At 43.0% G+C, this 24,611-nt stretch overlaps 1 protein-coding gene across 3 annotated transcripts in view; it reads left to right on the top strand.

The window, feature by feature from the left end:
* Positions 1,301-24,611, top strand: part of RFTN1 (raftlin, lipid raft linker 1) — a 91,848-nt gene continuing 68,537 nt past the window's right edge. Inside the window, exons 1-2 of one of the 3 annotated variants that reach the window (XM_021385589.1) lie at positions 1,301-1,630; positions 10,960-11,115. In XM_021385589.1, the coding sequence (XP_021241264.1) occupies positions 10,971-11,115 (145 nt within the window). In that variant the 5' untranslated portion in view covers positions 1,301-1,630; positions 10,960-10,970. Of the gene's footprint in view, positions 1,631-2,092; positions 2,262-10,959; positions 11,116-24,611 lie in introns of those variants that run through there. The other 2 variants (XM_021385587.1, XM_021385588.1) reach the window with 2 other exon arrangements.

Genomic DNA, 24,611 nt, shown 5'->3' with positions numbered 1-24,611 from the left:
TCTTCTCCAAAATAAAACAAGCCCAGTTCCTTCAGCCCAGTTCCCCATAAAACTTGTGCTCCAGTCCCTTCACAGCTTTGTTGTCCTTCTCTGGACGTGCTTTAGGGCCTCAGTGTCTTTCGTGTAGTGAAGAGGTTAAATAGTATTTGCAACAACTACAGTAAGGCAAATACTGTAACCATTAAAAAAAAATAGACGCTTTGGGAAACCCAAAAGAATTTCAATCCCAGGGAAAATCATTGAGTTTCTTAGAACAGGCTTTCCCACATGCATGAAATATGTGTGTGTAAAGGGTGTCATCTTTTCCTACCGACTGTTTGCCTTCTGTGATTGAATGGCTGGATTGTAGACCAGGGGATGGTGGTGGATGCTGTGGCAACTTAACTAAGGTGGCACTGGCTCCTGTGCTATTTTTGTGTGTCGTTAGGATACTATACGTCTGAGTGGGTGGACAACTAGAGGGGTAAGAAACTGACTGTGGGGTTAGGCACTGGCAGTTGTGGTTAATGGGTTAATGTGGCTAATGGCCTCCGCTCTGCCTGGAGGCCAGCAGCAAGGGCAGTGCTGTTTTTTTGTTTGTTTGTTTGTTTTTAACATCTTTATCAAGGCTTCAGAGCAGGTGGCAAGATGTGCAGTTGCTCCCTATATGCGGGGCTGCAGATGGCATCTTCTGGGCAGGTCTGCTGGCCAGGCTCAAGTACTAGTGTAGGTATGGACTTGCTGCCATACAACAGCTGTATGTGCTGCCTGTGGGAAGAGAAGGCCCTGGCATGCATCGAGGCTGTGGAGAGGCAGAGGGGGGTTCTTCCAGCCTCACAGACGGAGGGTGAAAAAAGATGGACATATTGACAGGAAGGTTCAGGCACTGGGTATAAGGAAGGCTTTTCACTATGAGGGCGGTTGAGCAGAGATGCAGATGCTATCCAGAGGGGTTGTGCAGTTTGTGCCGGTGGAGGTTTCCTCAAGACCTGATGCAGTAAAGCCCCGTGCTGTGCCCGGAGCCCTCCTGGGGTCCCTTCCTGCCGAATTACCCTGGAGCACCGCAGCTGGTAAAAGTGGCCGAGGAGGTGAGCCCGGCTCCGTCTCGAAGGTGTGGGGCTGGAAGCCCCGAGGGGGAGCCCGGGGAGGAGGAGACGCCAGCCCTGGGGCAGGTCGAGGTGCAGGCGCGGGGGGCTCCCAGCCCTGGCCGGGAGGCGGAGCACTCCCGCTTCATGTCAGCGGGCTCGGCGCGGGGGCGGAAAGCGCTGCCCCTGGCTCGCCGCGGCTCCGGCAGGGCGCGGGGCTCGCCCGGCAGCTCGGAGGAAGAGGAAGTGGCCGCGGCCCCAGGCACAGGAGCTCGGCTCGGAGCTCCCGGCCCCACGAGGCGCCTCCCCACGCCGTGCCACCACCCCCGTGCCGCGCGGCACAAACTTTTTGCTGGGCGGCGGGGCCGTGAGGCGGCGCGGCGCTGCCCGGCACCTCCCTGCCGCGGCGCCGAGGAGGAGCGGCCCCGGAGCACAGCGGGCGGGCGCAGGAGGAGGAGGAAGCGCTGTCAGCGGGGCCGGCCGTCTCCGCCCGCCGGGCATCCTTCAGCACCGCCGGGCTGCGCCTCGCCCGCCGCCTGTCCCAGGTACCGCCTCGCACCCGCCGGGTACGGCGGGGAAACTTGGCGGGGGCGGGAGGCGCCGGAGGTGGTAGCCGGGCAGGGCCGGCGCGACCTGGGGGAGGCGGAGGGGTCCGGGGCTCCGCTCGCGTCTCGGTTCTCCGCTCCTGAAGTTTGGCGGAATCGGGGCCGGCCGGCGCGGCCGCTTCTGAACGGGCTGCGGGCGGCGTCCGGCGGGCGGGGGGACGTCGCTCCCCGTGTCCCGGGGCGGGTCCCGCTTTCTGCGATAAAGCCGCAGCTCCGAGGGGGCCAGCGGCCGTGCCGGTCCGGAGCCGGGCGCCTGTTGGGCCCCGTGGGGCGGCGGTGCCGCACGCCGTCCTGTCAGGCGGCGGCGCTGGGAGCCCTCGGTGGCGGCGTTGGCCGCGGGCTGCTGCGTGCCCGGGTCGCCTCCGGGTGCCGGCGCTGTGGGCGCGCAGCGGGGGAAGGGGAGCGCTTTGTGCCCGCTGCCTGAGGCGGGCGGCACCTGGGAACGGCGGGGCAGCGACGTGTCGCTCGGGACTGCACGCGTTTGGCCCCCACGGTGGCCCTGTGGCTGAGGACGGGCGCTCGCTCCGCAGCGCTGCGGGCCCCGACGGGCGCCTCGTCCTTGCGCCCCCCGACAGAGCGTGAAGTGACCGAGGTAACCGCACCTGACAGGGCGGGAGTGTGCCGCTGCTTTTATTCCCGTAAAAATGAATTATGCTGTTTGATTTAATAGGAAGATAACTAATGCTGTCAAGGTGCAGCTGATCTCCGCAGTACAAGGAGAGACCTCTGTCCGTTTGCTTTTATGTTTTGTCCTTAAGGAATCCAATCTGTTTCAGCTGTGGGCATTGAATAATGGCAATAGCACTCTTTTTGCAATACTAGTGGTCACGTTTGTGTATTTAATTTCTCTTTTTCCTAAGGAGAAAGAAGCAGTCAGAGAATGAACAGTGATTTCAGGAATCTAACTTAACCTCAAGTTAGTTACGTTGGACGAGGGGCTTTCCACCAGTGAGCACTGGCATTTCCCTGCTCAGAGAGAGAGAGCTGGGCATGAAGTGAGCACCCGCAGCTGGGACTGAGTGCCCGGGGGGCTGGGAGCTGCGATACTGGGAAACTGCATGTGATGTCTTATGGCAAAGCGGCCTCGGAATCTGTGGGGGAAAGCTGAACATGGGGATCCACAGCCCATCAACGAATAAAAAAGTCAAACTGTTTGTAATTGAGAAATGATAAATTTAAAAAATCACATTACTCTCTTATTTCATCCCTAACTTCACGTGAGATCCCATAGCTTCACACCTGGCTCTTTTCTCTTTACTCCATGTACCTCAGGACAGTGGATGTTGGGCTCCCAGCTCTACAGCTTTGTGTTCTGCTGGGGCTTTACTCGCTGATCACAGAGCAGTGTGCTCTGAGCATTGCAGCGTGCGTCTGTTCCTCCTCTCTGTTTTCTGTGGGCTCAGAGGAGTGTGGGGTCAACTTCAAAGGAAGGCTGCATTCGTACCTGACATTCTGTGCATGCCTCTGTCAGGTTCCTCTGGTCTTTAATTCTCTAGGCAGTAAGCATTTGCTGCTTTAGGTTCCCTCAAGTTTTTAGAGTAGTTCCGTAGTTCCTGGCATCTCAGTGGCTGCCTGGCTTCATGTGAAGGCAGAATGAATGGTGCTTCAGGAGAAATGTTACCAGTTTGTTGTCCAGGGTTGTTAACTCTTTTGTACTTTGAACAGAAATACTTTGCCTAAAAGTGTTTTGCAGAAGTGGGTGCTACCCTTTGAATCTCCTGCTGGATTGAGAAAGGGCATCACGGTGCCACTGGATATTAAATCCCCTGGGTAACATCATGGGGTGACGCACATAGGGTTAGGAGCGTGCGTGGTTCCCCCCTTAACCTGCTGCTCTCAGGCTTCTCCCAAAGCCGGCACAGCGTCGTCTCACATCCCCCCTGGTTACCCAGCCGTTTGCATGTCCTCCGCCCACGTGCACAGACAGGCCCACGTGAAGCAGTGTGGCTCCCTACAGAAGGTGTCCTGGTGTGTGGCAGCCCCTGTGTGTGGGCAGTGCCTGGGGGCTGCAGGCCCAGGGCCAGCGCAGAGGAACGTGGTGCGCGCAGAGCTGCGTTGTGAACAACATCATAAAAGCGATCACACCTAATAATGCTTTGGTAAAATCTGTTACTGCTGTGGCGTGTTACTTGACACGCTGCGTGCCAGGAATGTGCTTTCTTTTCTACCCTCGCTTGTCAGGGTGGTCAGCTCTGACTTTGTAGAATCCATGCTATATTTATGTGTAGGTTATTTTGGTTTTTGTCATAAAGTTTCCTAGAGCTTAGCAAACTCAAGGCTGGAGCAGCAATTGGCCAAACCGGCCAAATTATGTTTTCCTGCTGCTTTCACGTACTTGCTTTCTCAGGGAGGTGGTACTGAGGTTGATGCACTCGTTTGTTTAACTCCAGCAACTGAACCTGCATTGCATTGTGACAGCTCTGTGAGAGCACCGGGTTTGACACCAGTCCCTCCTTCGGACTTGAATTCTGCCTCCATTCAGTTGTGGTGTCTTTGGCCTAACTGGGCTTGACTTTGTCACTTCTTGCTTCGTGCTGCTGTTTCTTATCTGAGACCATAGTTTCCTCTGCTGAGCCTTCTGTCCCTTGAAAGCCCTCTGCTTATTCCATCTTTCCTTCTTTATTAGGTAATTCATCTCACTGGGTCTGGAAACCTTCGTATGAATTCTCTCGCCACTTCCTTGAGTTACACATTCAGCAGATACCCACAGTGTAGTTTAAACATGTTCCAGACCTCCCATGTGCTCAAGTCCTCCAGCCTTTCATTCCTGTTCATCTCCCTAACGAGTTCCCTTCGTTTTTGAGATTTCCCTTTTGAAATTGAAAACCTTAATTGCAGATTTACTTGGGCTGCTCTGCCATTCAGTTTAAACGAAATCAATCATAAAGAACGAATCTGGGATTATTCTTTCACTAACCTTTCTGTAAGCAGAGATTTACTTACCAACTGCAAGTGTAAATCCTGATCTCGCTGGTAACTACATGGTGAAAAAGTCGGTCATCTGTGACATCCAGACACAGATAGGACTGATATGTAGTATTTGATCTTTGTATTTTGAAAATAAAGTCTTTCAGAATCTTCCAAATTGCTTTGAAAACGTTGGCTACTTCAACAGCTGCTCCCCTCCCACAAATAAAAATTGTTGTGGCATGCATTGAATATGTGTGGACACTGTCACTGTATGGCAGTGCTCCTGGAAAAACAACCAACCAGGGTAGATGTAGGTGAGAAATTCCCCTCTTGGTGATGTCACACACAAAGCCTGTGCCACTCTGAACAAGAGGGAAAACACAGGAGCGTGGCTATGCTCTGGGAACCTGTAAAGCACTGTCTGAGTGCACTGTTCTCCTCTCTTTGTTTATCAGCACACCCTGTTTGCCATGTGTGGTGTTTCCAATCCTCTGCTTCATTTATGCTTCCGTGCCTGATTATTTTTACTCTCTTATTTGTCATCTGCTTTGTTGCTTTAATTTTGCTAGGAAGGGGGTTCACTCATCATTTGCAAGCTCTCCCAGGGTTTGTTTGGGGCTGAATGGGGATGGAACACTCTGGTGTTTTGCAGGTTGCAGAAGATGCAAGAAGTGACCACATGCCAGCAAGTGAACTGCTCTGCGCATGGAGTGTTTATTCTTTAGAACGTGGAAAGCTCAGGATTGCAGGAGTGAGGGTTTAAGGAAATAAGTGCATCTCATTACTGTACAACAAATGCAAAGTCCTGTAATTATTTGTAAAAGCCTCCTAGCATCCCTGTGAGGTAGCTGAGCGTTACCCACAGAAGGAAGAATCAGGATGAAAGGACTTAACCAAAATCAGGAGAGAAAGCCCATTAGTACATCGCAGCTATCTGGTTTCCCAGCTGCTAAACTCATAGAACACTGCACTTCATAATCTGTGGAAAGAATTTCAGTAACTTATGATATGTATTTAAAAAGTAATTAATAATTTATGGTGAGGCTTACAAAAGGAGGTCATGAGTTCTGGACGATGAACATTGAAAATGTGGTAATACATGCGAGCTTATTCCCACTAATTGTGTTTAAAACCAAGCTGACAGTGGTGTAACCTGCCTGTACAGCGCGCTTCCTTTGGATGCCTTTGTCTTGTAAATATTAAAATTGCCTTAAGTTTCAGGTGGATGTGTTGTACGTGTACTTTTATTAGACAGTATGTGAATGTGTGCTCTAATGCGCTACGCCAAGAGCTGACTCCAATGCTATGTGCATTTAAAAGAATTGTTTAGGAAGTCTTTGCAAATCCCCCCTGTAAGCAGTCATTCCGTAATGTTGATACAGTTGAAATAAACTGTTTAGCCAATATATACTTAGCTGATAAGCATCCCTTAATGAGCCTTGTAATCTATTCAAGCTTCCATTAGCCATGTGGTTCTGTTACGTCTCAGTGTAATTTTCATTATTATTCTTTGGAGATAAATTGTTACGGAGTTGTATGGAGGAGGGGACGATAAATCAAGAAATTAGCTCTGGTTGTTCCCTCCCCCCCAAAACAAAGAGGGTTAAAAATTCATGTAGAAGTTGCTTTTTCTTCTCTTTGTGCCCGAAAAAGAATCTTGAACTCTTAGCAAGAAAATGAACTGTTATCTGCACAACATTATTCTGTACTTCTTGTTGTGCTCTGGTGGTTCTGAGCTTGCTGTGTTTCATCTGTTTGGAACATGGGTTGGGGAAGTGAGAAGGCAAAGCCCAGCTGCTGAAAGTACTTTAACAAAGCTTAGGTGCTGAGATGAGGAGCTCAAAACTTGGCAGACCTCTAGAAGAGCTATAAAAGTTCCTATATTTTATTCAAGTTACGCACATTGTCATGGATCATGGAGGTGCTTAAAAATGGATTTTTTTTTTCCTGCTGACTACAAATTCTTGTAACTCTTTGACAACTGTTTTTTATGACAAAAAGTGGTACCGATTTCAGTAAAACTTGAATTGGGAAGCAGTGTTCAAAGGTAGGTCAATATTTGCTGTGCTGGAGGCGTTCCTTTACTATTCTCCCAGTGTCCCTCAGAGCAACTCTACTCCTAAAACACACAATGAAAGACAGTGACGGGGAGGAGGTGGCAGCAGGAAGCTCATCCCCTCGCTTCCAGCTGGGAATTCTCCTGATACGTACAAAGTACAGGTTAATTTCTGACCTCAGTTTGCAGAAGAAAGGTGCTCTTTCCCTAACTCCAGCGGGGCATTTGCTGACGTTCTGGAGACAAACTTAGCAATTAGTTGACCGTAGGCTTTGCTGTGTTTCTGCAACTCATCGCAGCTTCCACTTTTGCTGTTTTGCAAAAATGGAAATGAGATATAGACTAAAAAAAATCTCTTTCTTGATCCGAGTTTCAGTTCTAGTTTTATCACGTGCCTGAACACAAGAATAGTTTCAGAGATTGTCAAGACAGTAGAGTACATGTAAGGTTAATTCACAGGGAAAAAAAGAGTCTGCAGATGGAATTAGTTTTTCCAGCACTTGTACCTGCAGGAGCCCGTAACTAAATCTCCATTTTAGCGGTTAACATTCTGTATTAGATATTACATTTACCATTGCTTGAGGTTCTTCTTTTAAGTATGGAACTAGTGAGCTGATAAATGAATTTTTAAATAAACGATGATAAGAAAGTTTGTCTTAGAACCTTCTGAAGAACAGAAATACCTGACAGTTTTGCAGTGTTCCTGAAGAATCATTTTCAAATTTACTGTACTGAAAAGTGACTATTATTCAGCGATTATATTTTGCTTTAATACTGAATAAAAGATGTAGAATTCACATGTAGGTAGAGAAAGCCAGGATAAATATATGTGATGTCGTATCTTTAAGCATTCCTGATAGCAAAACAAAAGAGCTATTGAAAAAGGGACTGAAGTGGGTTGAGATCACTTTGAAAGCATCAATGATAAAATGTTTTGTGCTGCACTCCTCAGTAACATAAATGTGGAAAATTAAGGAGTAAAATCCTGCTGACAGCAAGATTTCTACCTAAAACCCAAAGAGATGTTTTCAGACTTGAGGATGGAACAACTCTGAGCAGGAGTGACATTGCTGCAGAGGAAGGGAAAGGGCTGAAAGGTGACAACACAAGCTGTCCCAGTAGGAAGTCTGTGGGATAACACTGAGAGGAATTTGGTGATTCAGGGATTGCATGTCCTACATGTACCGCTGCTAGCTTTTGGAAAACTTCAAGTATTTATACATCTCTGGATTATTATTTTCTAATAGACTCCTGTATCGAAGTAGGAACTTTATTTCTTAAGATTTATTTTCTACTGCTACAACACTTGAATCATAATTACTGTGGAAAAGATGGTGATGCTGTGAAACTTATTTTTTCTACTGAAATACCATTTTGATTTGAATGAAAACATCCTTTCCCTCATACTTGGTTTGGCTTAATAACATAAATATAATTTTGTACTTAAAGAACAGTGGGGAAGTATTTATCCTCAGGGACATTAATTGACGTTTTACCTGGGCAGCGGGAAGGCAGCAGTTGGTGTCTTCTAGTAAGCCCCTGGAAGGGACAGTGCAGGTGGACAGTTCTCACATTGAAACAGGTTTGGTGGAGAAGTGCAGCAGAGCGCCTGCAGCTGACGCCAGCCAAGCAGCTTTGTATTTCCTAGCACTTTAACCCCAATTTAGGAAAGAATGCAAAACTCTCCATGATACAAAATACTTCATCCCCTAGGTCTCCTTCTGCAGCCGTTGCTGTCTGAGGAATCCTGTGGGTTTGTGCAACTGGTGTTTGCAGGGAGTGACCTCTGGAGCAGATTTTTTTCCTTGCGAAATTCTGTACCGTCTGCTTACCACGTGGAAGAGCTACAGGGCCATCACTGATCTTTGGGGAAATCACAGAATCATAGAATCGTTAGAGTTGGAAGGGACCATCCACCAGTACCCCCAGGTCCTTTTCAGCAGGGCTGTGCTCTAGCTTACATCCCCCAGCTGGTACTGATAGAGCTGCTGATGCTTACTGCGAACTTAGTTCCCCACTCTGCGAAATACTAAAATATTATTTATTTATACTCATATTGTGCTTTGGCTTTTCTAATTTTTTTCCCTTCCCCATATTTCCTTGTGAAGTTGTCTTTATGACGAGGTACAAAGGTGTGGTCCATTACAGCCTATGAAGACACTCATAGTATTTTGCTAGGCACATTAATGTACAACGTACATTTATATATGAAAATAATGTTTTAGACTTGCTTTGGTCATCGCGTGAGCAAAAGAAAGAAGCTGCTGTATATATGAAAAATAACCATTTTCTAACATAAAATATTGGTTGTTATTGCAAAAAAAAAAAAAAGCAGTCAAAAATAATAGCGGAAAGTATGATTTGAGGAGCAGTGAAAGATCCTGAAGTTTTTTAATGTTAAATTTACAAACCAAGTTTTCAATTTTCAGATCCAGCTTTCAATTATAGAAGATCTTAAAATGTATTTCTGCCAAAATAACGAGGGAATGTTGTTCTCTGTTGGATGAATCCCAAAATATTTAAAGTTCAGGAACAGATAAGACATATCCATTTTTCTTGGTGCCAGAGGTCATGTTCTGCAAATGCAAATGTTCTTTGTGCTTCCAGTTGATTGAGTGCTTGTTTTCCATGGTATTTTTTAAGGGTTGATGCACTGGTTGGTCCTATTTTGATATCTTTATTGGTGACTTTGTAATGAGATGTTGGCTGTGCATGGAATCTGCCCATGATGCTAAGCCAGGCAGCTTTGCCAATAGCAAAAGGAATCTGTGCTCTGGGCGCGGGAGGAGTTGGACGAGATGATGACCGAGTGGTGGGAGTGGAGAGTAACGAGGAATGAGCAGAGATCTGTTACAGACTGGGTGCTCTTCAGTTAGTTGTGTTGGATGCAAATGAGGATAAATGGGTCCCTTAGCTAATAGGAAGATGGCAGCGAACTGTGCTTGTGATTCAGCTGTGAAAAACGCTAATGTGATTTTAGGCGCAGTGAGCGTGTTATTTGCAGTAGAGACAGGGAAGCATTAATGCTGCTTTAAGGGGCATTGTTAGGCTCATATTGAGCATATGGTCACCTGCATTCAAACAGAGACATGAAGAATGATGCAGATGAGCTGGTGGGATGCTGAAGGGAGCGGAGAGATTCATGTAGATTGTTGGATGCGTTTGTGTTGGAAATTTGATGAAAATTGCTAGCTGCTTGGGGGATGAAGCTGTGACCTATGTGTAGAAGTACACTTTTGGAGATGGGGGACTGAGCTAGTTTTTCACTCTCTGCTTCAGGTTTATGAATTGTTCGCCAAGGTAAAGGCAGTCCTGGTTTGTGATAGAGGCCTTTGATGTGGGGGTTGTTCCCTTCCCTGAAGCAGTAGTTCTTCATAGATGGGGACAGGATGTTCAGCGGGTTGTGATGAAAACCCAGGTGCTTGGCTGGTATGTCTTACCTCCTCGTACTACCTATTGCTTCGGGTCCTTTGCCTTGGTCACAACAGTATTGTTGAAGAGGAATGAGAGTATTTGGATTCATCCTGTAGCACGAGATGCAATTTCCTTCCTTCAGTCATCTACATATTTTCACCAAGCTCTTCTTCCATTTGTTCACACTCATATAAGTCACAATAAAGCAGGATGTAGAGAAACCTTCAAGGTGTAGCCGAAATGGTTGTCAGGAGTCATCCTGTACAGTGTTATGATCTGGCTGCCTATTAAACAGATTTATCTAGTTTGGTTCAGTCGTCATGTACCTCTTCTGTTTTAAAGAAGGCTTCTATAAAGCCATTATTTCCTGTGCCTAACCTGAAAAAAACAAGGTGGAAGGAAATGAGGTAGTTTCCTCTATGCTGGTTTCTCTGCAAACCCGCTTTTTCTATTGAATTACAAATCTCCATTCATTTGGATATTACAAAGGTTTGTATAAAAGACAATACTATATGCCTGCATACAAAGTGCTTATATAAAAATTGTTATTAAGCTATTAGTCTATATATTAGCAAATTATTTTGCATTTTCAGCCACTTTCTATAACAGACAGTGTGTCTACCAAAGTGTATGATTGCATACCTTTGAAAGATACAAAATATGTGCATTAAGCTGTCAGTTTTACATTAAAATAATAGCATGTCCGGGGCTTGATATAAGTAGTATATATTTCAATTATTATCTGACCATTTATCTAATTATACTGTTTCATATATTTTGTAGGTAGCTTGCATTTAAAAACAAAAATCACCGATGTGTCGTATTGCAATGAATGAAACTAGAAAGATAAAAAAACCTAATGAATATTTAATCATTTTCCTTTTTCCCTTTCCTTGCCTGTTTGTATCAGGAGCTGCTGAGATGGGTTGTGGATTGAACAAACTAGAGAAGCATGATGAAAAACGGCCTGGTAACATCTATTCAACATTGAAGAGGCCCCAGGTAGAAACCAAGATAGATGTTAGTTATGAATATCGATTCTTGGACTTCACGACACTAAATGATGGTGAGTACACAATACTTTGCTTTGGATTTTTTTGGCAAGTGAATTGCTTTAAAATGGTTTTAGAATAGTATGTGTAACAGTTAAGTTTTTAAAATGTCTTTTAGTTTAAGTAAATGCCTTCTCTCCAGTCATATTTGTGTGCAGAAATCTTCCTGAGAATTTTCTGTGAATTTTTAACTATAAATTTATTTGTAGGTTCTCAGATCTTAGATTCTTTCTACCCCTGCTTTGTTGGTTGGTTATCTTTTTTTCTTTCTTACTCTAAGGATGTATTTTCATTTTCTCAATTTGCATTTTATCCAAGTTTCAGATGGTAAAGAGATTCAAGTCTGGTATGTTATATACTTTATTGCTCTTTTTTTTTTCTGCTCCCTGTGCTCTCTTAGGAGTATTTTGAGAGGCTGAAGTCAGTGTTTTCAGTTTTGCAAACTTATCTTAAATAACTCTTATGTGGTTATGAACACCTGTAGGTACATTCATGTGGGTGGAAACAGAATGATGAGAGGCACTGAAGATCTAGAACATAAAAGGAGTAATGGTCCAGTCTCATGCCATTTTTACCTTTTTTGAGATCTGAAGTAGTTTGCTTTAATTCGTATGACAATCTGCAGATATTTCGTTTCTTTCCTTGCTGATTGACATCAAGCATCTCTGCCAGTATTGCTCACACTATCGCCTGTGCCCTCTTTCACTTCAAAATTAGCCTGTTCTGCAAGCAATTACTCCTCACACCATTTGGAAATCTGAAGCTTGAGCAGAAGGCTGGGACCTGCTTCTTGCTATATATAAACCAACACAGTACCAAAATCTGTTACAGCCAGCTGGCTGGATGCCATGTAAAGCCTCTGTGCTTTGCCCTGCGCTGTGCTGCTCCTTCATGTTTTGCAAGTCAGGTCCAGGGAAAAGGTGATGGTAGGTCTCTCTCTGTGCGAGACAAAGAGTTGCTAGCACATTGTTTTGTGTGCCACCTCACACTGTGCAGTTCAGCATGTTCAACCCGGGGTGATGTGAGTTTGTTGTTTTCTAAAACTTGTTGTGAGTGGGCTTGTGTTTGGAAAAGCTGGAGGTGTGGAGTAGGTGGTTGGACAGGAGTGTGATTTTGTAGGCAGTGTGAGAACACAGAAATTTGTTTTTGCAGACTTTTCTTTGTGCCTGTCTTTCATTCTTTCAGATTCTTCCATTTGTTGTTAAACTAACTGGGATGCACTGCTGTTACTGAGAGCACGAAACAAACTGGAGAGGAATTAGTGTTTTTTGTTTTTTTTTTTGATGTTTGTGTTTCAATTGTTTCCACATTTGTTTATTTTTATTTCAGAGTGAACAGTCTGAGTTTCTGTTGTGTGATAGTTTGACATTTTTTACTGAGACTGATTTAGTGAAAATTAATACTGGGAATTTTGTATGGGTTTTTCTGTGGTGTTCATCACAACTCTGTGTGAACGCCTCACAAGCTTTCGTGTGCACATCCTCCTGGTTCCTTGTGAAGCATGCGTCTGTGTTGCTGTGTGCTGAAGAACCAGCACATGCAGCAACCATGTGACTTCCCCGAGGCACAGAGGATGTCTGACACAGAGCAAAGAATTAAACCCAGACTTTATAAGTCCAGTTAAGTGGATAAGTTTTTTGTAAAGCACATTTGTAGGTTTTTCTTGCTCACCCTAGGTTTTAGGAGACATAGTTTTAAAGAAACTGTGACTAGAAGTACTTTTATCAAATTCTTTGGCATTCTAGAGAGTGTAAGCTATTTGGCCCTTAATGAATTCTGATTTGGCATGCTGTATCCCTATCACCCCGCTGTCTGAAGATGCCGGTAGGTGGGCAGATGAGGAGGAGATGGAGCTGTGGTTCTGCTTTGTTTCCTCAGTATCGCCCAAGGCTGCGTGCTCTGGGGATGGGCAGGGTGACAGCCCATGGCTGTGCGGCTCCTCCTGTTCATGTCAGCTGTACAGAGGCTCATATCCCACTGCACAGTGTGAGGATGTTTTTCTCAGTAGTCAGAGAATGGCTGGTTCCTTTGTATTTCTGCTCAGAAATAACCTCTGCAGGTAACCAAAGGTAATGATGAATGTTTCACCTATGCCTGCGTGGATTCAGGTGTTCTAAAAACAAATTGCTCTTGGCTGTGCAAAAAAAAAATATTTGTATTGTGAAGTCTGTCTTCTGTGAATCTACGTTAGCCCTTTCAGTGCATATATTTCCCAACATCATCTTTTCCACAGGCTTTCTGCTTCATTTGGTTTTTAGAATAAGCCCTGCTGAATTATGAGTGGCTGTGTAGTTTACTGCGCTGTTACTCTAGGCCTTACTCACCACAGTAGTGGATCTGGCTCTGAAGAGAGTTACTCATTTCTCTGCGACTTTTCTGTTATGTTTACTGCTCTGATACCTGTATCTCTTGCAATAATTTAATCTGAATGCGGAGAAGTTGTGATGATCTCCACTTTGCAAATGGAAGCTAATACGCAGCTGAAGTTTTCCAAGTCCTTAGTGTTTCTTCATATATTCTTAAAATAGCTCTCATTGACTCCAGACGTAAGCGTGGATGCTGATCACAGTTTGGAACTGCGTGCATTCTCCAATTCAGCATCCAGAAAATCAGAGATTGCTTCCAGAATATTGTGTCTGTTTTAACTGCAGTTCAGTAGGAATTGAAGTGAATGTGAGTTTTCTATTCCTGTAAGTGGGGAGATGCTGCTCCTCTCTCACCGTCTGTAATCTCTGTGAACTCCTTCACTTATGTATCTGGCAGAAGGCTGTACAGATGTGTTTGGTTATCCTCTCTTAGATCAGCATTCTGTGGAAGGGTCTGACAAATACTGGAGTTGGTGTAAGCCTGGAGTGTGCACAGCCAGGAAGAGATGGGACCTTTAAATCAGCTCGTACTGTCATGCACTCATTCCATTAGTATCACTCTGCTGAAAGCAGGGATAAAGTACCATCCTGCTGGTCATTTCCCTGCTGTTAGCCAGAAACTTACTTTTTCTCGCTGTCTTTGGTTACATGTTGCCTTCTGACACATGCAGCTGAAGGAATTTGAGGAAAGATGCTCCTTTATTATATGTTGTACATTTTTATTCACTTCCGAACTTGAGCCTTGCTTTACACTGTAGCAGATCTCCAGTGGAGAATAGTGTTGGATATCTTATTTAAATTCTGTGTAAATAATGCATGCACGCAAAATGCTGAATTAAGGTTGCAAGTTTGACATCTCCCATTGTTAAGGGATCGACATGCTAAAAAGTAAAGTGTCCAGGGAAAGGCTTCCCGAGATTTTAAGGAAAGCAGGCTATGAAGAACTCATCAGTTTCCACCATGTGCCACAACACTGATAGTCATTATGGTTTGACAGAATAAAACCCTTAGATGTGACACATTGCTTGATCAAGTGTGATCCTTGTAGGGTTTCCACCCGGTGCAGGTGCGTGCTGGAGGAACGAGGAGCACTTTGCGAAGGTGTCTGAGCACCATGAGAAGGGCGTGCTGCTTTTCTCATGTTTGCTTTGCGCTGTCTGCTAACTGGTCTTCCCTTTCCTGCTGTTCCCTGGGTCATGTTGAGGGACCTGCTGCTCCAGTGGTGGCATGTCATGGCTGCAGCCCTCCCCGAGGCTGTGTGCTTTGTTCACAACCTGCTCTCCTTGGCTCTGTCTGACAGTTGAATGTTCTCAAGCTCCCTGCTGGCCAAATCTTGCTTTAGAGTAGCTCAACTGGATGCCTTCTCTCTGGTGTTGAGGTGATACAAGTGCTAAGCGACAATAATTGAATTTTAGAACAATAAACAATTTGATGGAAGTAGAAGATGGTATCATTAGGTTAATGTTCCAGTAAAACCTTTTGCCACAAAGCCAGAAGAGACAAATAAGTGTCTGTGTGTGTGTACCTCAGACCTTTACTGGAAAAAAAATACAGAAAAAATTGTATAACCCCTGTAAGTTTTTTAAAAAACAAACCAAAGTAAGTTGTTTATTTAGCATTTCTCTCTGTATAAGAAAAAGAAGTTATCAGTGATCATCTTAGACCTTACATCTCCAAGGTGCCATGCGTTTCTGTTTTACTGGAAGCAAGAGGTAAATGGTGCAGAGGAGGGCAAATGCTAACAAATGGAATAACCTTGATTGTTTGGTTTGTTACTTGTTTTGAAAGAGGAATGTTTAAGTAACCTGTGCTCCTGCCCTGTTCTGACCCAATCTACCTAGTTTAGAAAAATTCACTTGGACTGACAGATTGTACAGAAACTGGGCTCTGTCTCTTTGTCTTTTATTTCCTTCTACCTCTTTTCAGTTATGATGACCTTCTGAGAGAAATAAGGAATCCGAGGCATTTATCTCTTCCCTTCTCCTCAGATTACTGTATTACTGGAGAGGGTTTTTGCTTGTTTGTTTGTTTTAACTGACTTGATTTGATTTTTTTTTTTTTGCTTTGCTTTATGTTCCTATAGTAATTCATTGGCCAGATGAGTTATGACAGTTTTTGGCCTTGAATAAAGTTGGCATGAAACATATGCAAGCCATGCAATGAGAATGAAATGGGGATATAAATTTTTTTTAAATGGGGAAAGGCTACACTCTGAACAAGCCATTTGTGCTATAAAACCACTAAAATCCAGATGTTTTGACTGATGGAATGAATAATAACACTACTTCACATGTCCCAGAGAAGTTCTGAAGACATAATGTGAATACAAGGGCATATGGTTTTTATCCTTATTGTCAATAATTTATTTCTCAAGTGGGGAAAAAAAATCAAAGTGACAATTATTGAAAAAAGTAAGGTTATTAGTTATATTTCAACATTTCCACCCTATTTTTTTGCTTAAGTGTTGTTGCCCAAGGGCTGTATTGTCAAGCCAAGATGTTATGATTTGAGGCATTTTTATACGTATGTGTATATATTTTTGTATATATGCATATATATGAATTTGAAAGTGTACCTATCTTGCCCATTCTGGCAAGCTTTTGGATATTATACTGTAATGTTTAGGGCCAGTTTTGCTACTCAAAAAAAAATTGCTACAGTCTCATTATGTTTGGCATGGCCGGGCTTCTGTTTTATTTGTAGTGTTTTTTTTCTCCAATAAAGGTACATATAATGTTAGTGAACATTCATAAAAAACATGATTGTATTAGAATCAAAAGTTAAAGAGGCATTCAGGTATGGACATCCTCTTAATTTAGAGTTATATTTCAGTTGTGTGTAGCTTGCATAGTTAAATTAATAAAAAAAAAATGGAGGGGAAAAATATAACTTAAAATGAGTCACACAGCGGCAAGTGTGGATTTGGGGATAGAGAAGGCATTTTTCCCCCAGAACTTGTATGCATTTTCCTGCAACTGTATGCAGGCAATTCTGTTATAGAACATAATATTTGTTATTTACATCAGTGCTTACCATCTCTTCCTATTGGTAATTTTTATATTAAATTAAGTAGCTATTTGTGCCTTGTTTCTGCTTTCTGTTTCTCTTCACCGTTCATTTGAGAGCAGGAAAAAAAAGAAAAAAAAACCTGAAGCCCTTCTCTGAGCAAGCAGCTCTATCTCTGAAAAAAGACCCAGTGTTTGCAGGTGTTTTTATTTGATTTAAGACTAGTAAAAGCAATTGTTTCCCCATTGGCGAATTTATTTAATTTCCTGTTTTCAATTTTGTAAGCAAAAGAACATAAATGAAATTAGCATTCCAGTTTTGTATTTCCAGTTGCCCAGGTTTGTTACCGTCATTTTGTCCTCAGGAGTGATGAAATAAAATTAGCAAGGCAAAATGTTGCTAGGTTTTTAATGTGATGTGATAGCTTGAACCAGACTGCATATAGATTATGTACCACAGACTAAAACATTGTTTGAGAGATGAATAGCATATTAAGAGCAGTAAGATGATGAGCAAAAAAGGCCAGTGGACCACTTCTGTGTAGTTCAGATTCTGCTAATGCTTCCCTTTCATTTCACCTTGGTCCATGTGCAGATCCCATTCAACTTAGTTTGATTGTATGTACATGAAAATATGCACATGATAAAAAGAATCAGCACAAGGACTTTGCTAGGTCTGGTCTTCAGTCCTCTCCATTAATGCAAACGTGAAGAAATTATTTTTTTTGGCTTCTCTAAAGTGTGCAGGTATTTTCTTTCAAGTGAATTGCAGTGTGTAATAAGTAACCTTTCAGGACTTGCCACTTTAAGTCGCAGCAAAATGAAATGTTTGTGCTAGTAGCAGTTTATAAAACTTACTGGTATGTTTTGAGAAACTTGGAATTTGACATAAAGGGAACATTCCATATGTTAGGAGTTTAATAAATGTAATAAATTACACCATAAATGTGATTGCTTACAGAATTGTTAGAAATAACTTCTTTACTATTGTTTGCTTTTAACTAAAGATCCATACCTTGAATAAAATCTGTAAGTTATATTCCAGTTCCTAAATAAAGGTTTGCTTTCCGTAATTTGTATTGAATTTTGTTATGGTAGACTGTGTGTACGTGTTATTGATGTACAGATACAGATATGTGTATGTAAAATATATGCACCTGTATGTATTGTGTACACGTTTATTGACATAAGTAATACATACAGATATGAACATGCAATCTTGTTAGGTCTTGCTTTATGGCTGACTTTAATTCTGTTCTGTGCCTCAACAGAAAGTAGGAAGAGCTTTATCAAAAGGCATATAGAATACAGAATCACAGAATCATTAACGTTGGAAAAGACCACTAAGATCATCTAGTCCAACCATCAACACATTAAGACCATGCCCACTAAACTGTGTCCCTACATGATGACCGTGACAGAACTGGGAATAGACTGTGTTCAATCCAGTCTTCTAGCTGCTGGATTGTGGCCTTAAAAGCACTCTTCTCATAGAATCTGGAGCAAGAAGCTGGTCAGTATTATGGAATTGTAGAAACGTTTGAGTTGGAAGGGACCCTCAGAAGTCATCTAGTCCAACCTCCCTGCAATGAACAGGGACATAAACAACTGGGTCAGGTACTCAGAGCTCAATCCAGTCTGACCTTGAATGTCTCCAGAGGTGGGGCGTCTACCACCTCTCTAGGCAACCTGTTCTAGTGCCTCACCACTCTAATTGTAAAAAATGCCTTCCTTATATCCATTCTAAATCTCCCCTCCTTTAGTTTGAAGCCATTTCTCCTTGGCCTATCACAACAGACTGCTGAAGAAACTGTCCCCTTCTTATAGCCCCTCTTTAGATACTGGAAGGCCACTCTCAGGTCTCCCAGGGCCTTCTCTTTTCCTGGCTGAACAGCCCCAGCTCTCTCAGCCTGTCCTCGCAGGAGAGCTGTTCCATCCCTTGGGTCATTTTTGTGGTCCTCCTCTGGACATGTTCCAACAGGTCCATGTCTCTCCTGTACTGAGGACTCCCCATCTGGACACAGTACTCCAGATGAGGTCTCACCAGTGCAGAACAAGAGGGGCAGGATCACCTCCCTCACCCTGGCCGTGCTGCTTTTGATGCATCCCAGGATACAGGTAGCTCTCTGGGCTATGAGGGCACGTTGCTGGCTCACGTCCAGCCTGCCATCCACCAGTACCCCCAGGTTCTCTTTGACAAGGTTCTACTCCATTGTTACATCCCCCAGCTTGTACTGATAGTGGAGGTTGCCATGACCTAGGTGCAAGACCTTGCACTTGGATTTATTGCACCTCATGAGGTTTTTTTGGGCCCACTGCTTGATCACTGTCTACTACTGTCTAGATCACTCTGAATGGTATCCTGTCTCAGGTGTGTCAGCCACACAGCACAGACTGATGTCATTGCAAACTTGGGGAGGGAGCACTCAGCCCACTGTCACTGATGAAGATGTTAAAGAGCACCGGTCCCAGTACCGACCCCTGAGGTATACCACTTGTCACTAATGTCCATCTGGACATTGAGACATTGACCACCACTCTCCAGGTACAATCTTGTAACCAGGTCCTCATCCATCAAACAGTCTACTTGTCAAGTCCATATCTTTCCAATCTAGAGAGAAAGATGTTATGGGGGATCATGTCAAATGCCTTACTGAAGTCCAGATAAATGATTTCAGTGACTCATCTCTTATGAATTAAGTTTCCTAGCCCATATCTTTAGTAGTTACATACCTGTAAAAAATCCATACCTTTCACATAGTTTTGAATAGAAAAAAAGTGTTGCAGGTATGGCCTTGTCTTCTGAAGACTCAGCTGAACTGTGGCACTGCTATTTTGTATTAAAATAGGCTAGCTGGAAACTTAGATACAATACGGTAATTGCATTAGAAATCTCAGATATGTTGAAGAATGTGCATATCATGTATTTTGGACCAATATTTTCAGACTGTGATTGGAAAAAAAGATTTATTTTAGATGCTGCTATGGAATCTCCTCCTTACCACTCCATCTAGCTATGGAATGGTTGCTTTCTCTATGTGGATTCTGCACTTCTAGCTGGGCAGTTGGTGTGTGCAAATGCAAAATGGACAAGGAGGGGAAGGAATATCTGCAAGATGTTTTCTATTCATGCATTCTATTCCACTGTGGAAAAATATGGGTGCTGAAATAGTCACGTTTGTGTTAACTTTCCTAGTCTATATCCATTCTTAAATGGAAAAATGGGTAGCTACAATACTCCATTCTTACAGTGCAGTTGTTGATTGTATCTACTCCGCTAGCTGAAGCTTCTTCCTAATGTAATTACTGAATTCTTACAATAGATACATACCATACGTCATACCTAAATTAATGTTAATTGTAATTTACTCACATAATGGAAAAACAGTTGCAGATCTATCTAAAAAGAGCTCTGAACTTCCAAGAAACTTTTTCGTCCTAGCAGCAGCTAAGGAATTGCACATGATTGTTCTGAGTGGTCTTGTCTTTTCTTTTGCCTCTGGCTTTGCGCATTTTTCCAGTCTTCATGTGTTTTTCATCTCCTGATGCTGCTCAAGAGCCAAGGAGCCAGATTTGGCAGTCTGCATGGCTGGTAGACAGGCATTTCTGGTCGAGTGACGAAATGCTTCAAGTCAGAGGAGCCTAATCCTTTTTTCTAAGAAACAAAACTTCCCCTGTGTTTAACTTGAACAGGAGATCACATAGTGACTTGTAACTTCAAATAGGAAATGTCTCGTGGCTTTATTATGGGAAAGAAGTGATTAGGCATGATCTCTATAGTAACTTGTTTTGTCTTTGTATGACTTGTTATTACAAATTCCTCGACATTAACAAGATATAACATGATATACAAAATCTATGTAATATTTTAATTTTAATGGAGTTCTTAGTGATTTACTTTGTAAATAAGTGTTGCTATTTTTCTAAAATCTCATGCAAATGAAAAGTTTGGAATTGTTAATCCTGAGTGAAGGCTACCTCTTTGGGAGAAGACAAGAATTGCTGGTGTCAGCTATTCTTTACCTTGAGAAGTCACTTTTCTTAACTGTACTGAAAAGAAAATGCTGAGCAGATGTACTTTGGTTGTGGGGATTGTTTCTGTTTGCATTCATTTTTCTAATTTTCCTATCTGAAGAGTAAGGAATTTCTATTGTCACGGAGACTGTGGACATTTTTCTTTGGACAAGAGATGGTGTGCTCCTGTAAATGGAGCATCCCACTACAAGTGCCTCAAAGCAGTCTGAAGGAAAAGCATCTGACAAATGTCTGCTTTTTGGCTTGCAAGCCCTTCTTCTGTGGCAGGTGCCATTTTGTCTCCATGTCTTCTTCATGCAGATGACAACATCTTGTCATTGTCTCTGCCAGTGATGCTTGTAAAGAGATTTCACTTGCAGAAGCCAGTTTAATTTCTGTTCTTACTTCTGTTCCTGGTTTGTTTCTGTTCTTGCTTTTTCACACATGCTACCAGACATTTTTTCCCACTGGCCAAAGGTGGAGTTGTTGGTGGAACAATGGGCTTCCTCCTGCAGCTTTGGCAGCATGCACCAGACGAGCTGACTCCATCCTTCATGTCTGTTGTCTGAGAATGAAGATATGGGTTCTTCTTTACTTTCTTGAGTTTTCATTCTTGTGTGTGCTTTGCCCTTGATCCCCTGGAAGGCATGGGTATGGGACACAAAGTTGGACTGATAGGGCTACTTGTTGGTTCTCTGCACTGAGGCTGGTTTAGTGGGTCAGAACTTGCTGTTCTTCAAAGATACTGCTGTGACTTTGCCATCACTGGATGAAATTTTTAGAGTCCAAACCTGCTGTCACAGGTATCAGAGGTATGGCTGTCACCATATGCAGTCTCATGACTGTAGTACCTATTGATCTGTGGCTAACCAGTTTGGGGAGGGAAGGCGCATCTGTAGTGGGTAAAGTCAAGATCAAGCTCTCCAGTGCCATCCTCCACATCCTCCCTTTGCATAGATGCACAGCAGAGCTGGGTGTCTAGAGTTGAGAAGGCTGACTCACTGTTTACAGATGCCTTTGACTGCTATCTCAATGGCCGTCAGGAAACCTCACAGTTCAGTGATTGGGAATGAGTTAGGGAAATGCATAGCTGAAAAGTAGCTGCAGTACACCAAACAGGGGAAAGCATGAGTGAGGATGCATATGCTTTTGCCCTGCTCTTCAGAAAAATGACAAGAGAGAACAGATGAAGGAAAGAGTGAAAAAATCTGTCCTATTTCCCTCTAGATCATCTTTATAGCCAGAATCCTTCAATCCTAGAAACTGCCTCTGTCCTCTTTCTCAGGAAAATACAGCAACCAAAACCTATGTCAGCCTATTGATGGTCTTTTACATCGCTAGCCCAGGCTCCCTGCTGTAGTTTTCCTACTGCTGCACCACAGAACATGCAGGAGCTTGGGAGGTTGGTAGCCTTAGGCTCCTCCACTGAAAGAGGTGAGTGGAAGGTACACTTGCAGCTACACAAGAATGGATCAGCAAAAAGAGTTTGAGCAACACCTTCACCCACTGACAGTAGTGTTGGAGAAGGCCAATATAGCTCTGAAGTTATAATTAATAATATAATTAATACTATAATTATAATTAATAATGAAAGGAGGCAGAAAGGCTGATGAAGTGCTGCCATAGCCTACAACAGAAACATTCTAAGTAGACTGGCATGTTCAGAGGATTAACTGGAGTGAAAAACCCATCAGCAGAGCCCAGTTTAGCATGACGGGATTATATTGTATCTGCATGCTGAAATGGGGAGTAAGAGCAAGTCAGCACTCAACATCCTTTCAATGAACATGGGCCTCACAGCAGCATCCCTCTGTGTCAGGAAGCCTAAGAGGACTTTACGTGACGGTTAGACCTCTTGTACATAGAGGCATTCATTATGTTGGCAGCTCCAGATAATGTCACTGAATTAGCTCATGCCTGAGAAGCTTTGGGTTTCCCTTGGTAGAGGCTGACAAGCAGTGTTGTTTCCTTAATGCCCTGAGTGACACTGTGCTGGATCTTCTGAGTGACAGGTGTCATTCTGAAGAAAATGGTTGTAAAATGGAAGGTGGTGAAAAAGGTGCCAAGGTGTTCAGAAAGGAAGGGGCATCAAGGGGAAGTAGAGCAGATAAAATAGGGAAAGAATGTTAAAGGACAGGTGAAGCTGAACACATGAACTGCAAAACCTTGAGGGTGATAAGTGACAGTAAAAATGGAGGGACAGATATCATTTGATTTGTTAAGTAACAAGGGAAGACGTGATTTTGCATGGGTTTTCACTTTTGAGAATCTTCTGTTGCTGGAGGTGTGCCTTCATGTTGAATTAATGCAAGTGAAACCCAGTGAGGGAGAGTGGCTGTCATTCTGCTGTTGATCCTGCATCAGTAAGACCCATAGAATTGTATGCATGCACACAGTCTTGTACTGAAGAAGGCAACCTGTGTTTCTGGGTTCAGACCCCTCCTGGATCTTTCACGATAGCTTGTTTTGTTTTGTTTTGTTTTTAAATCTGAAAATGTAATGAAAAGCATCCCCCAAGTATATTAGACTTGTTTTATTACTGAACAGTGAAAGGTTACTTTAAACCTTAAAATGGCATCATTTTTAGGGAAGTTCAGCATTCAATTTATATTTTCTCTGTAGGATAACCTGAGAACGTTTCGATGGTTTAAATCTGTTGCATCATTTGTGCGTGGAAGTGGCAGAATTTCTCATTTTCTTTGTCGAGTTCTGTAAATAGGTAGAATTGTTGCTTTAGCAACAAGCATAATTGTGACTACAATTTAAATTAAGGTTATGAATATTGCACTCAGCAAAATAATGTAGCTTGCAGACTTGAATAATTGCATTTCAAGTGTTAATTGTACTTGAAGCTAGTCTTCTTAGGCATTTCCATGGATTTTGTGTGAATGCCTGACCTGCATTTTCTTTACCTTGACTTCCTATGGAGAAAATATCCGTGGTAATTATTATCTACATAAGACCATCGCTTCTCTTTTGCTTTTCAGTGCCTACATGTATGTGCGTTATGTAGCCTAATAAGTATTCTGTCTGTATAATATGCAAATGTACTGCCAAGTAAACATCTCATCTGGGCCTGCCATAATGCACCTTTTTCCATTAGGCTTCAGTTTAATGTTGAGTGAGTTCCAGGTACATGCAACCCCTGTTTACCAGTTCATGGTCAGTCTGCAGCAATTTGAGATCTATCCAATGTAATGTCTTGGTGAAATCCTGTTTGAAAATTACTGTCTTACACCCTTAACATTACAAAGCTGATAAAGATTGATGCAGCCTCCAGATTGCATTCGTAGAATCACAGAATTGCAGGGGTTGGAAGGGACCTCAGGAGATCATTGAGTCCAACTCCCCTGCATTTTTCTCTTTAAGTGATGAGGCACTCTGGAAAATTTTCCATTGTTTGTGAGGAGGACACGAACTTAGTAGTGTTTTCTGAGCGCCATGCTAGTCTTGTTTCCAGTTCCCAGGCAAGCTCCTCTGGTAGTAGTTCAGGTATGGCAAAACTCTAGTGTGTGTTATATTTTTTTGCTTTGTAGCTTAAGCATTAAACACAAATCATAGTGACTTGGTTTCATCTTACTGCTGTCATACAAATTTGGGATATCCTGCACTTGAGAAGAGTCCAGGTATCATAATTACTGCAGAAAATCGCAACTTACTTCCTGTGACAAAACTTGCATGCCAAGCAAACTCTTGGTTTATGTGTACAGTCATGCTTTTGCAAATGAATTGATACTTGTGACACACTGTACTATGTGATAAACTTAAGATCAGCAGCAGTGCGTAGGGGTTTCCCTGATGCAAGGTGGCATGCAAGAGTTTTCAGCTGAGTCTGCTGCTCACTCAGTTACTGTGTCTAACTGACATGGCTCTTAGTGGTAGATGGTAACCCTAGCATTACAGGAAGGTCTTGTACAAAAACTGTAAGTTTAAGTCTTTCCAGCCAATAGTTGTTTTTCTTTTTTTGCAAAACATTCATATAAACGGAGCATTGTGTAGTTAAAATTGTAAAGGACTCTCGGCTTCCTTTCCTTTTCCTTTTCCTTTTCCTTTTCCTTTTCCTTTTCCTTTTCCTTTTCCTTTTCCTTTTCCTTTTCCTTTTCCTTTTCCTTTTCCTTTTCCTTT

Source organism: Numida meleagris, chromosome 2, assembly GCF_002078875.1.
Source record: "Numida meleagris isolate 19003 breed g44 Domestic line chromosome 2, NumMel1.0, whole genome shotgun sequence".
NCBI classification, from domain to species: Eukaryota; Metazoa; Chordata; class Aves; order Galliformes; family Numididae; genus Numida; species Numida meleagris.
The sequence above is the reverse complement of the archived record's forward strand: the minus strand, read 5'-3'. Positions and strand labels throughout refer to the sequence as shown.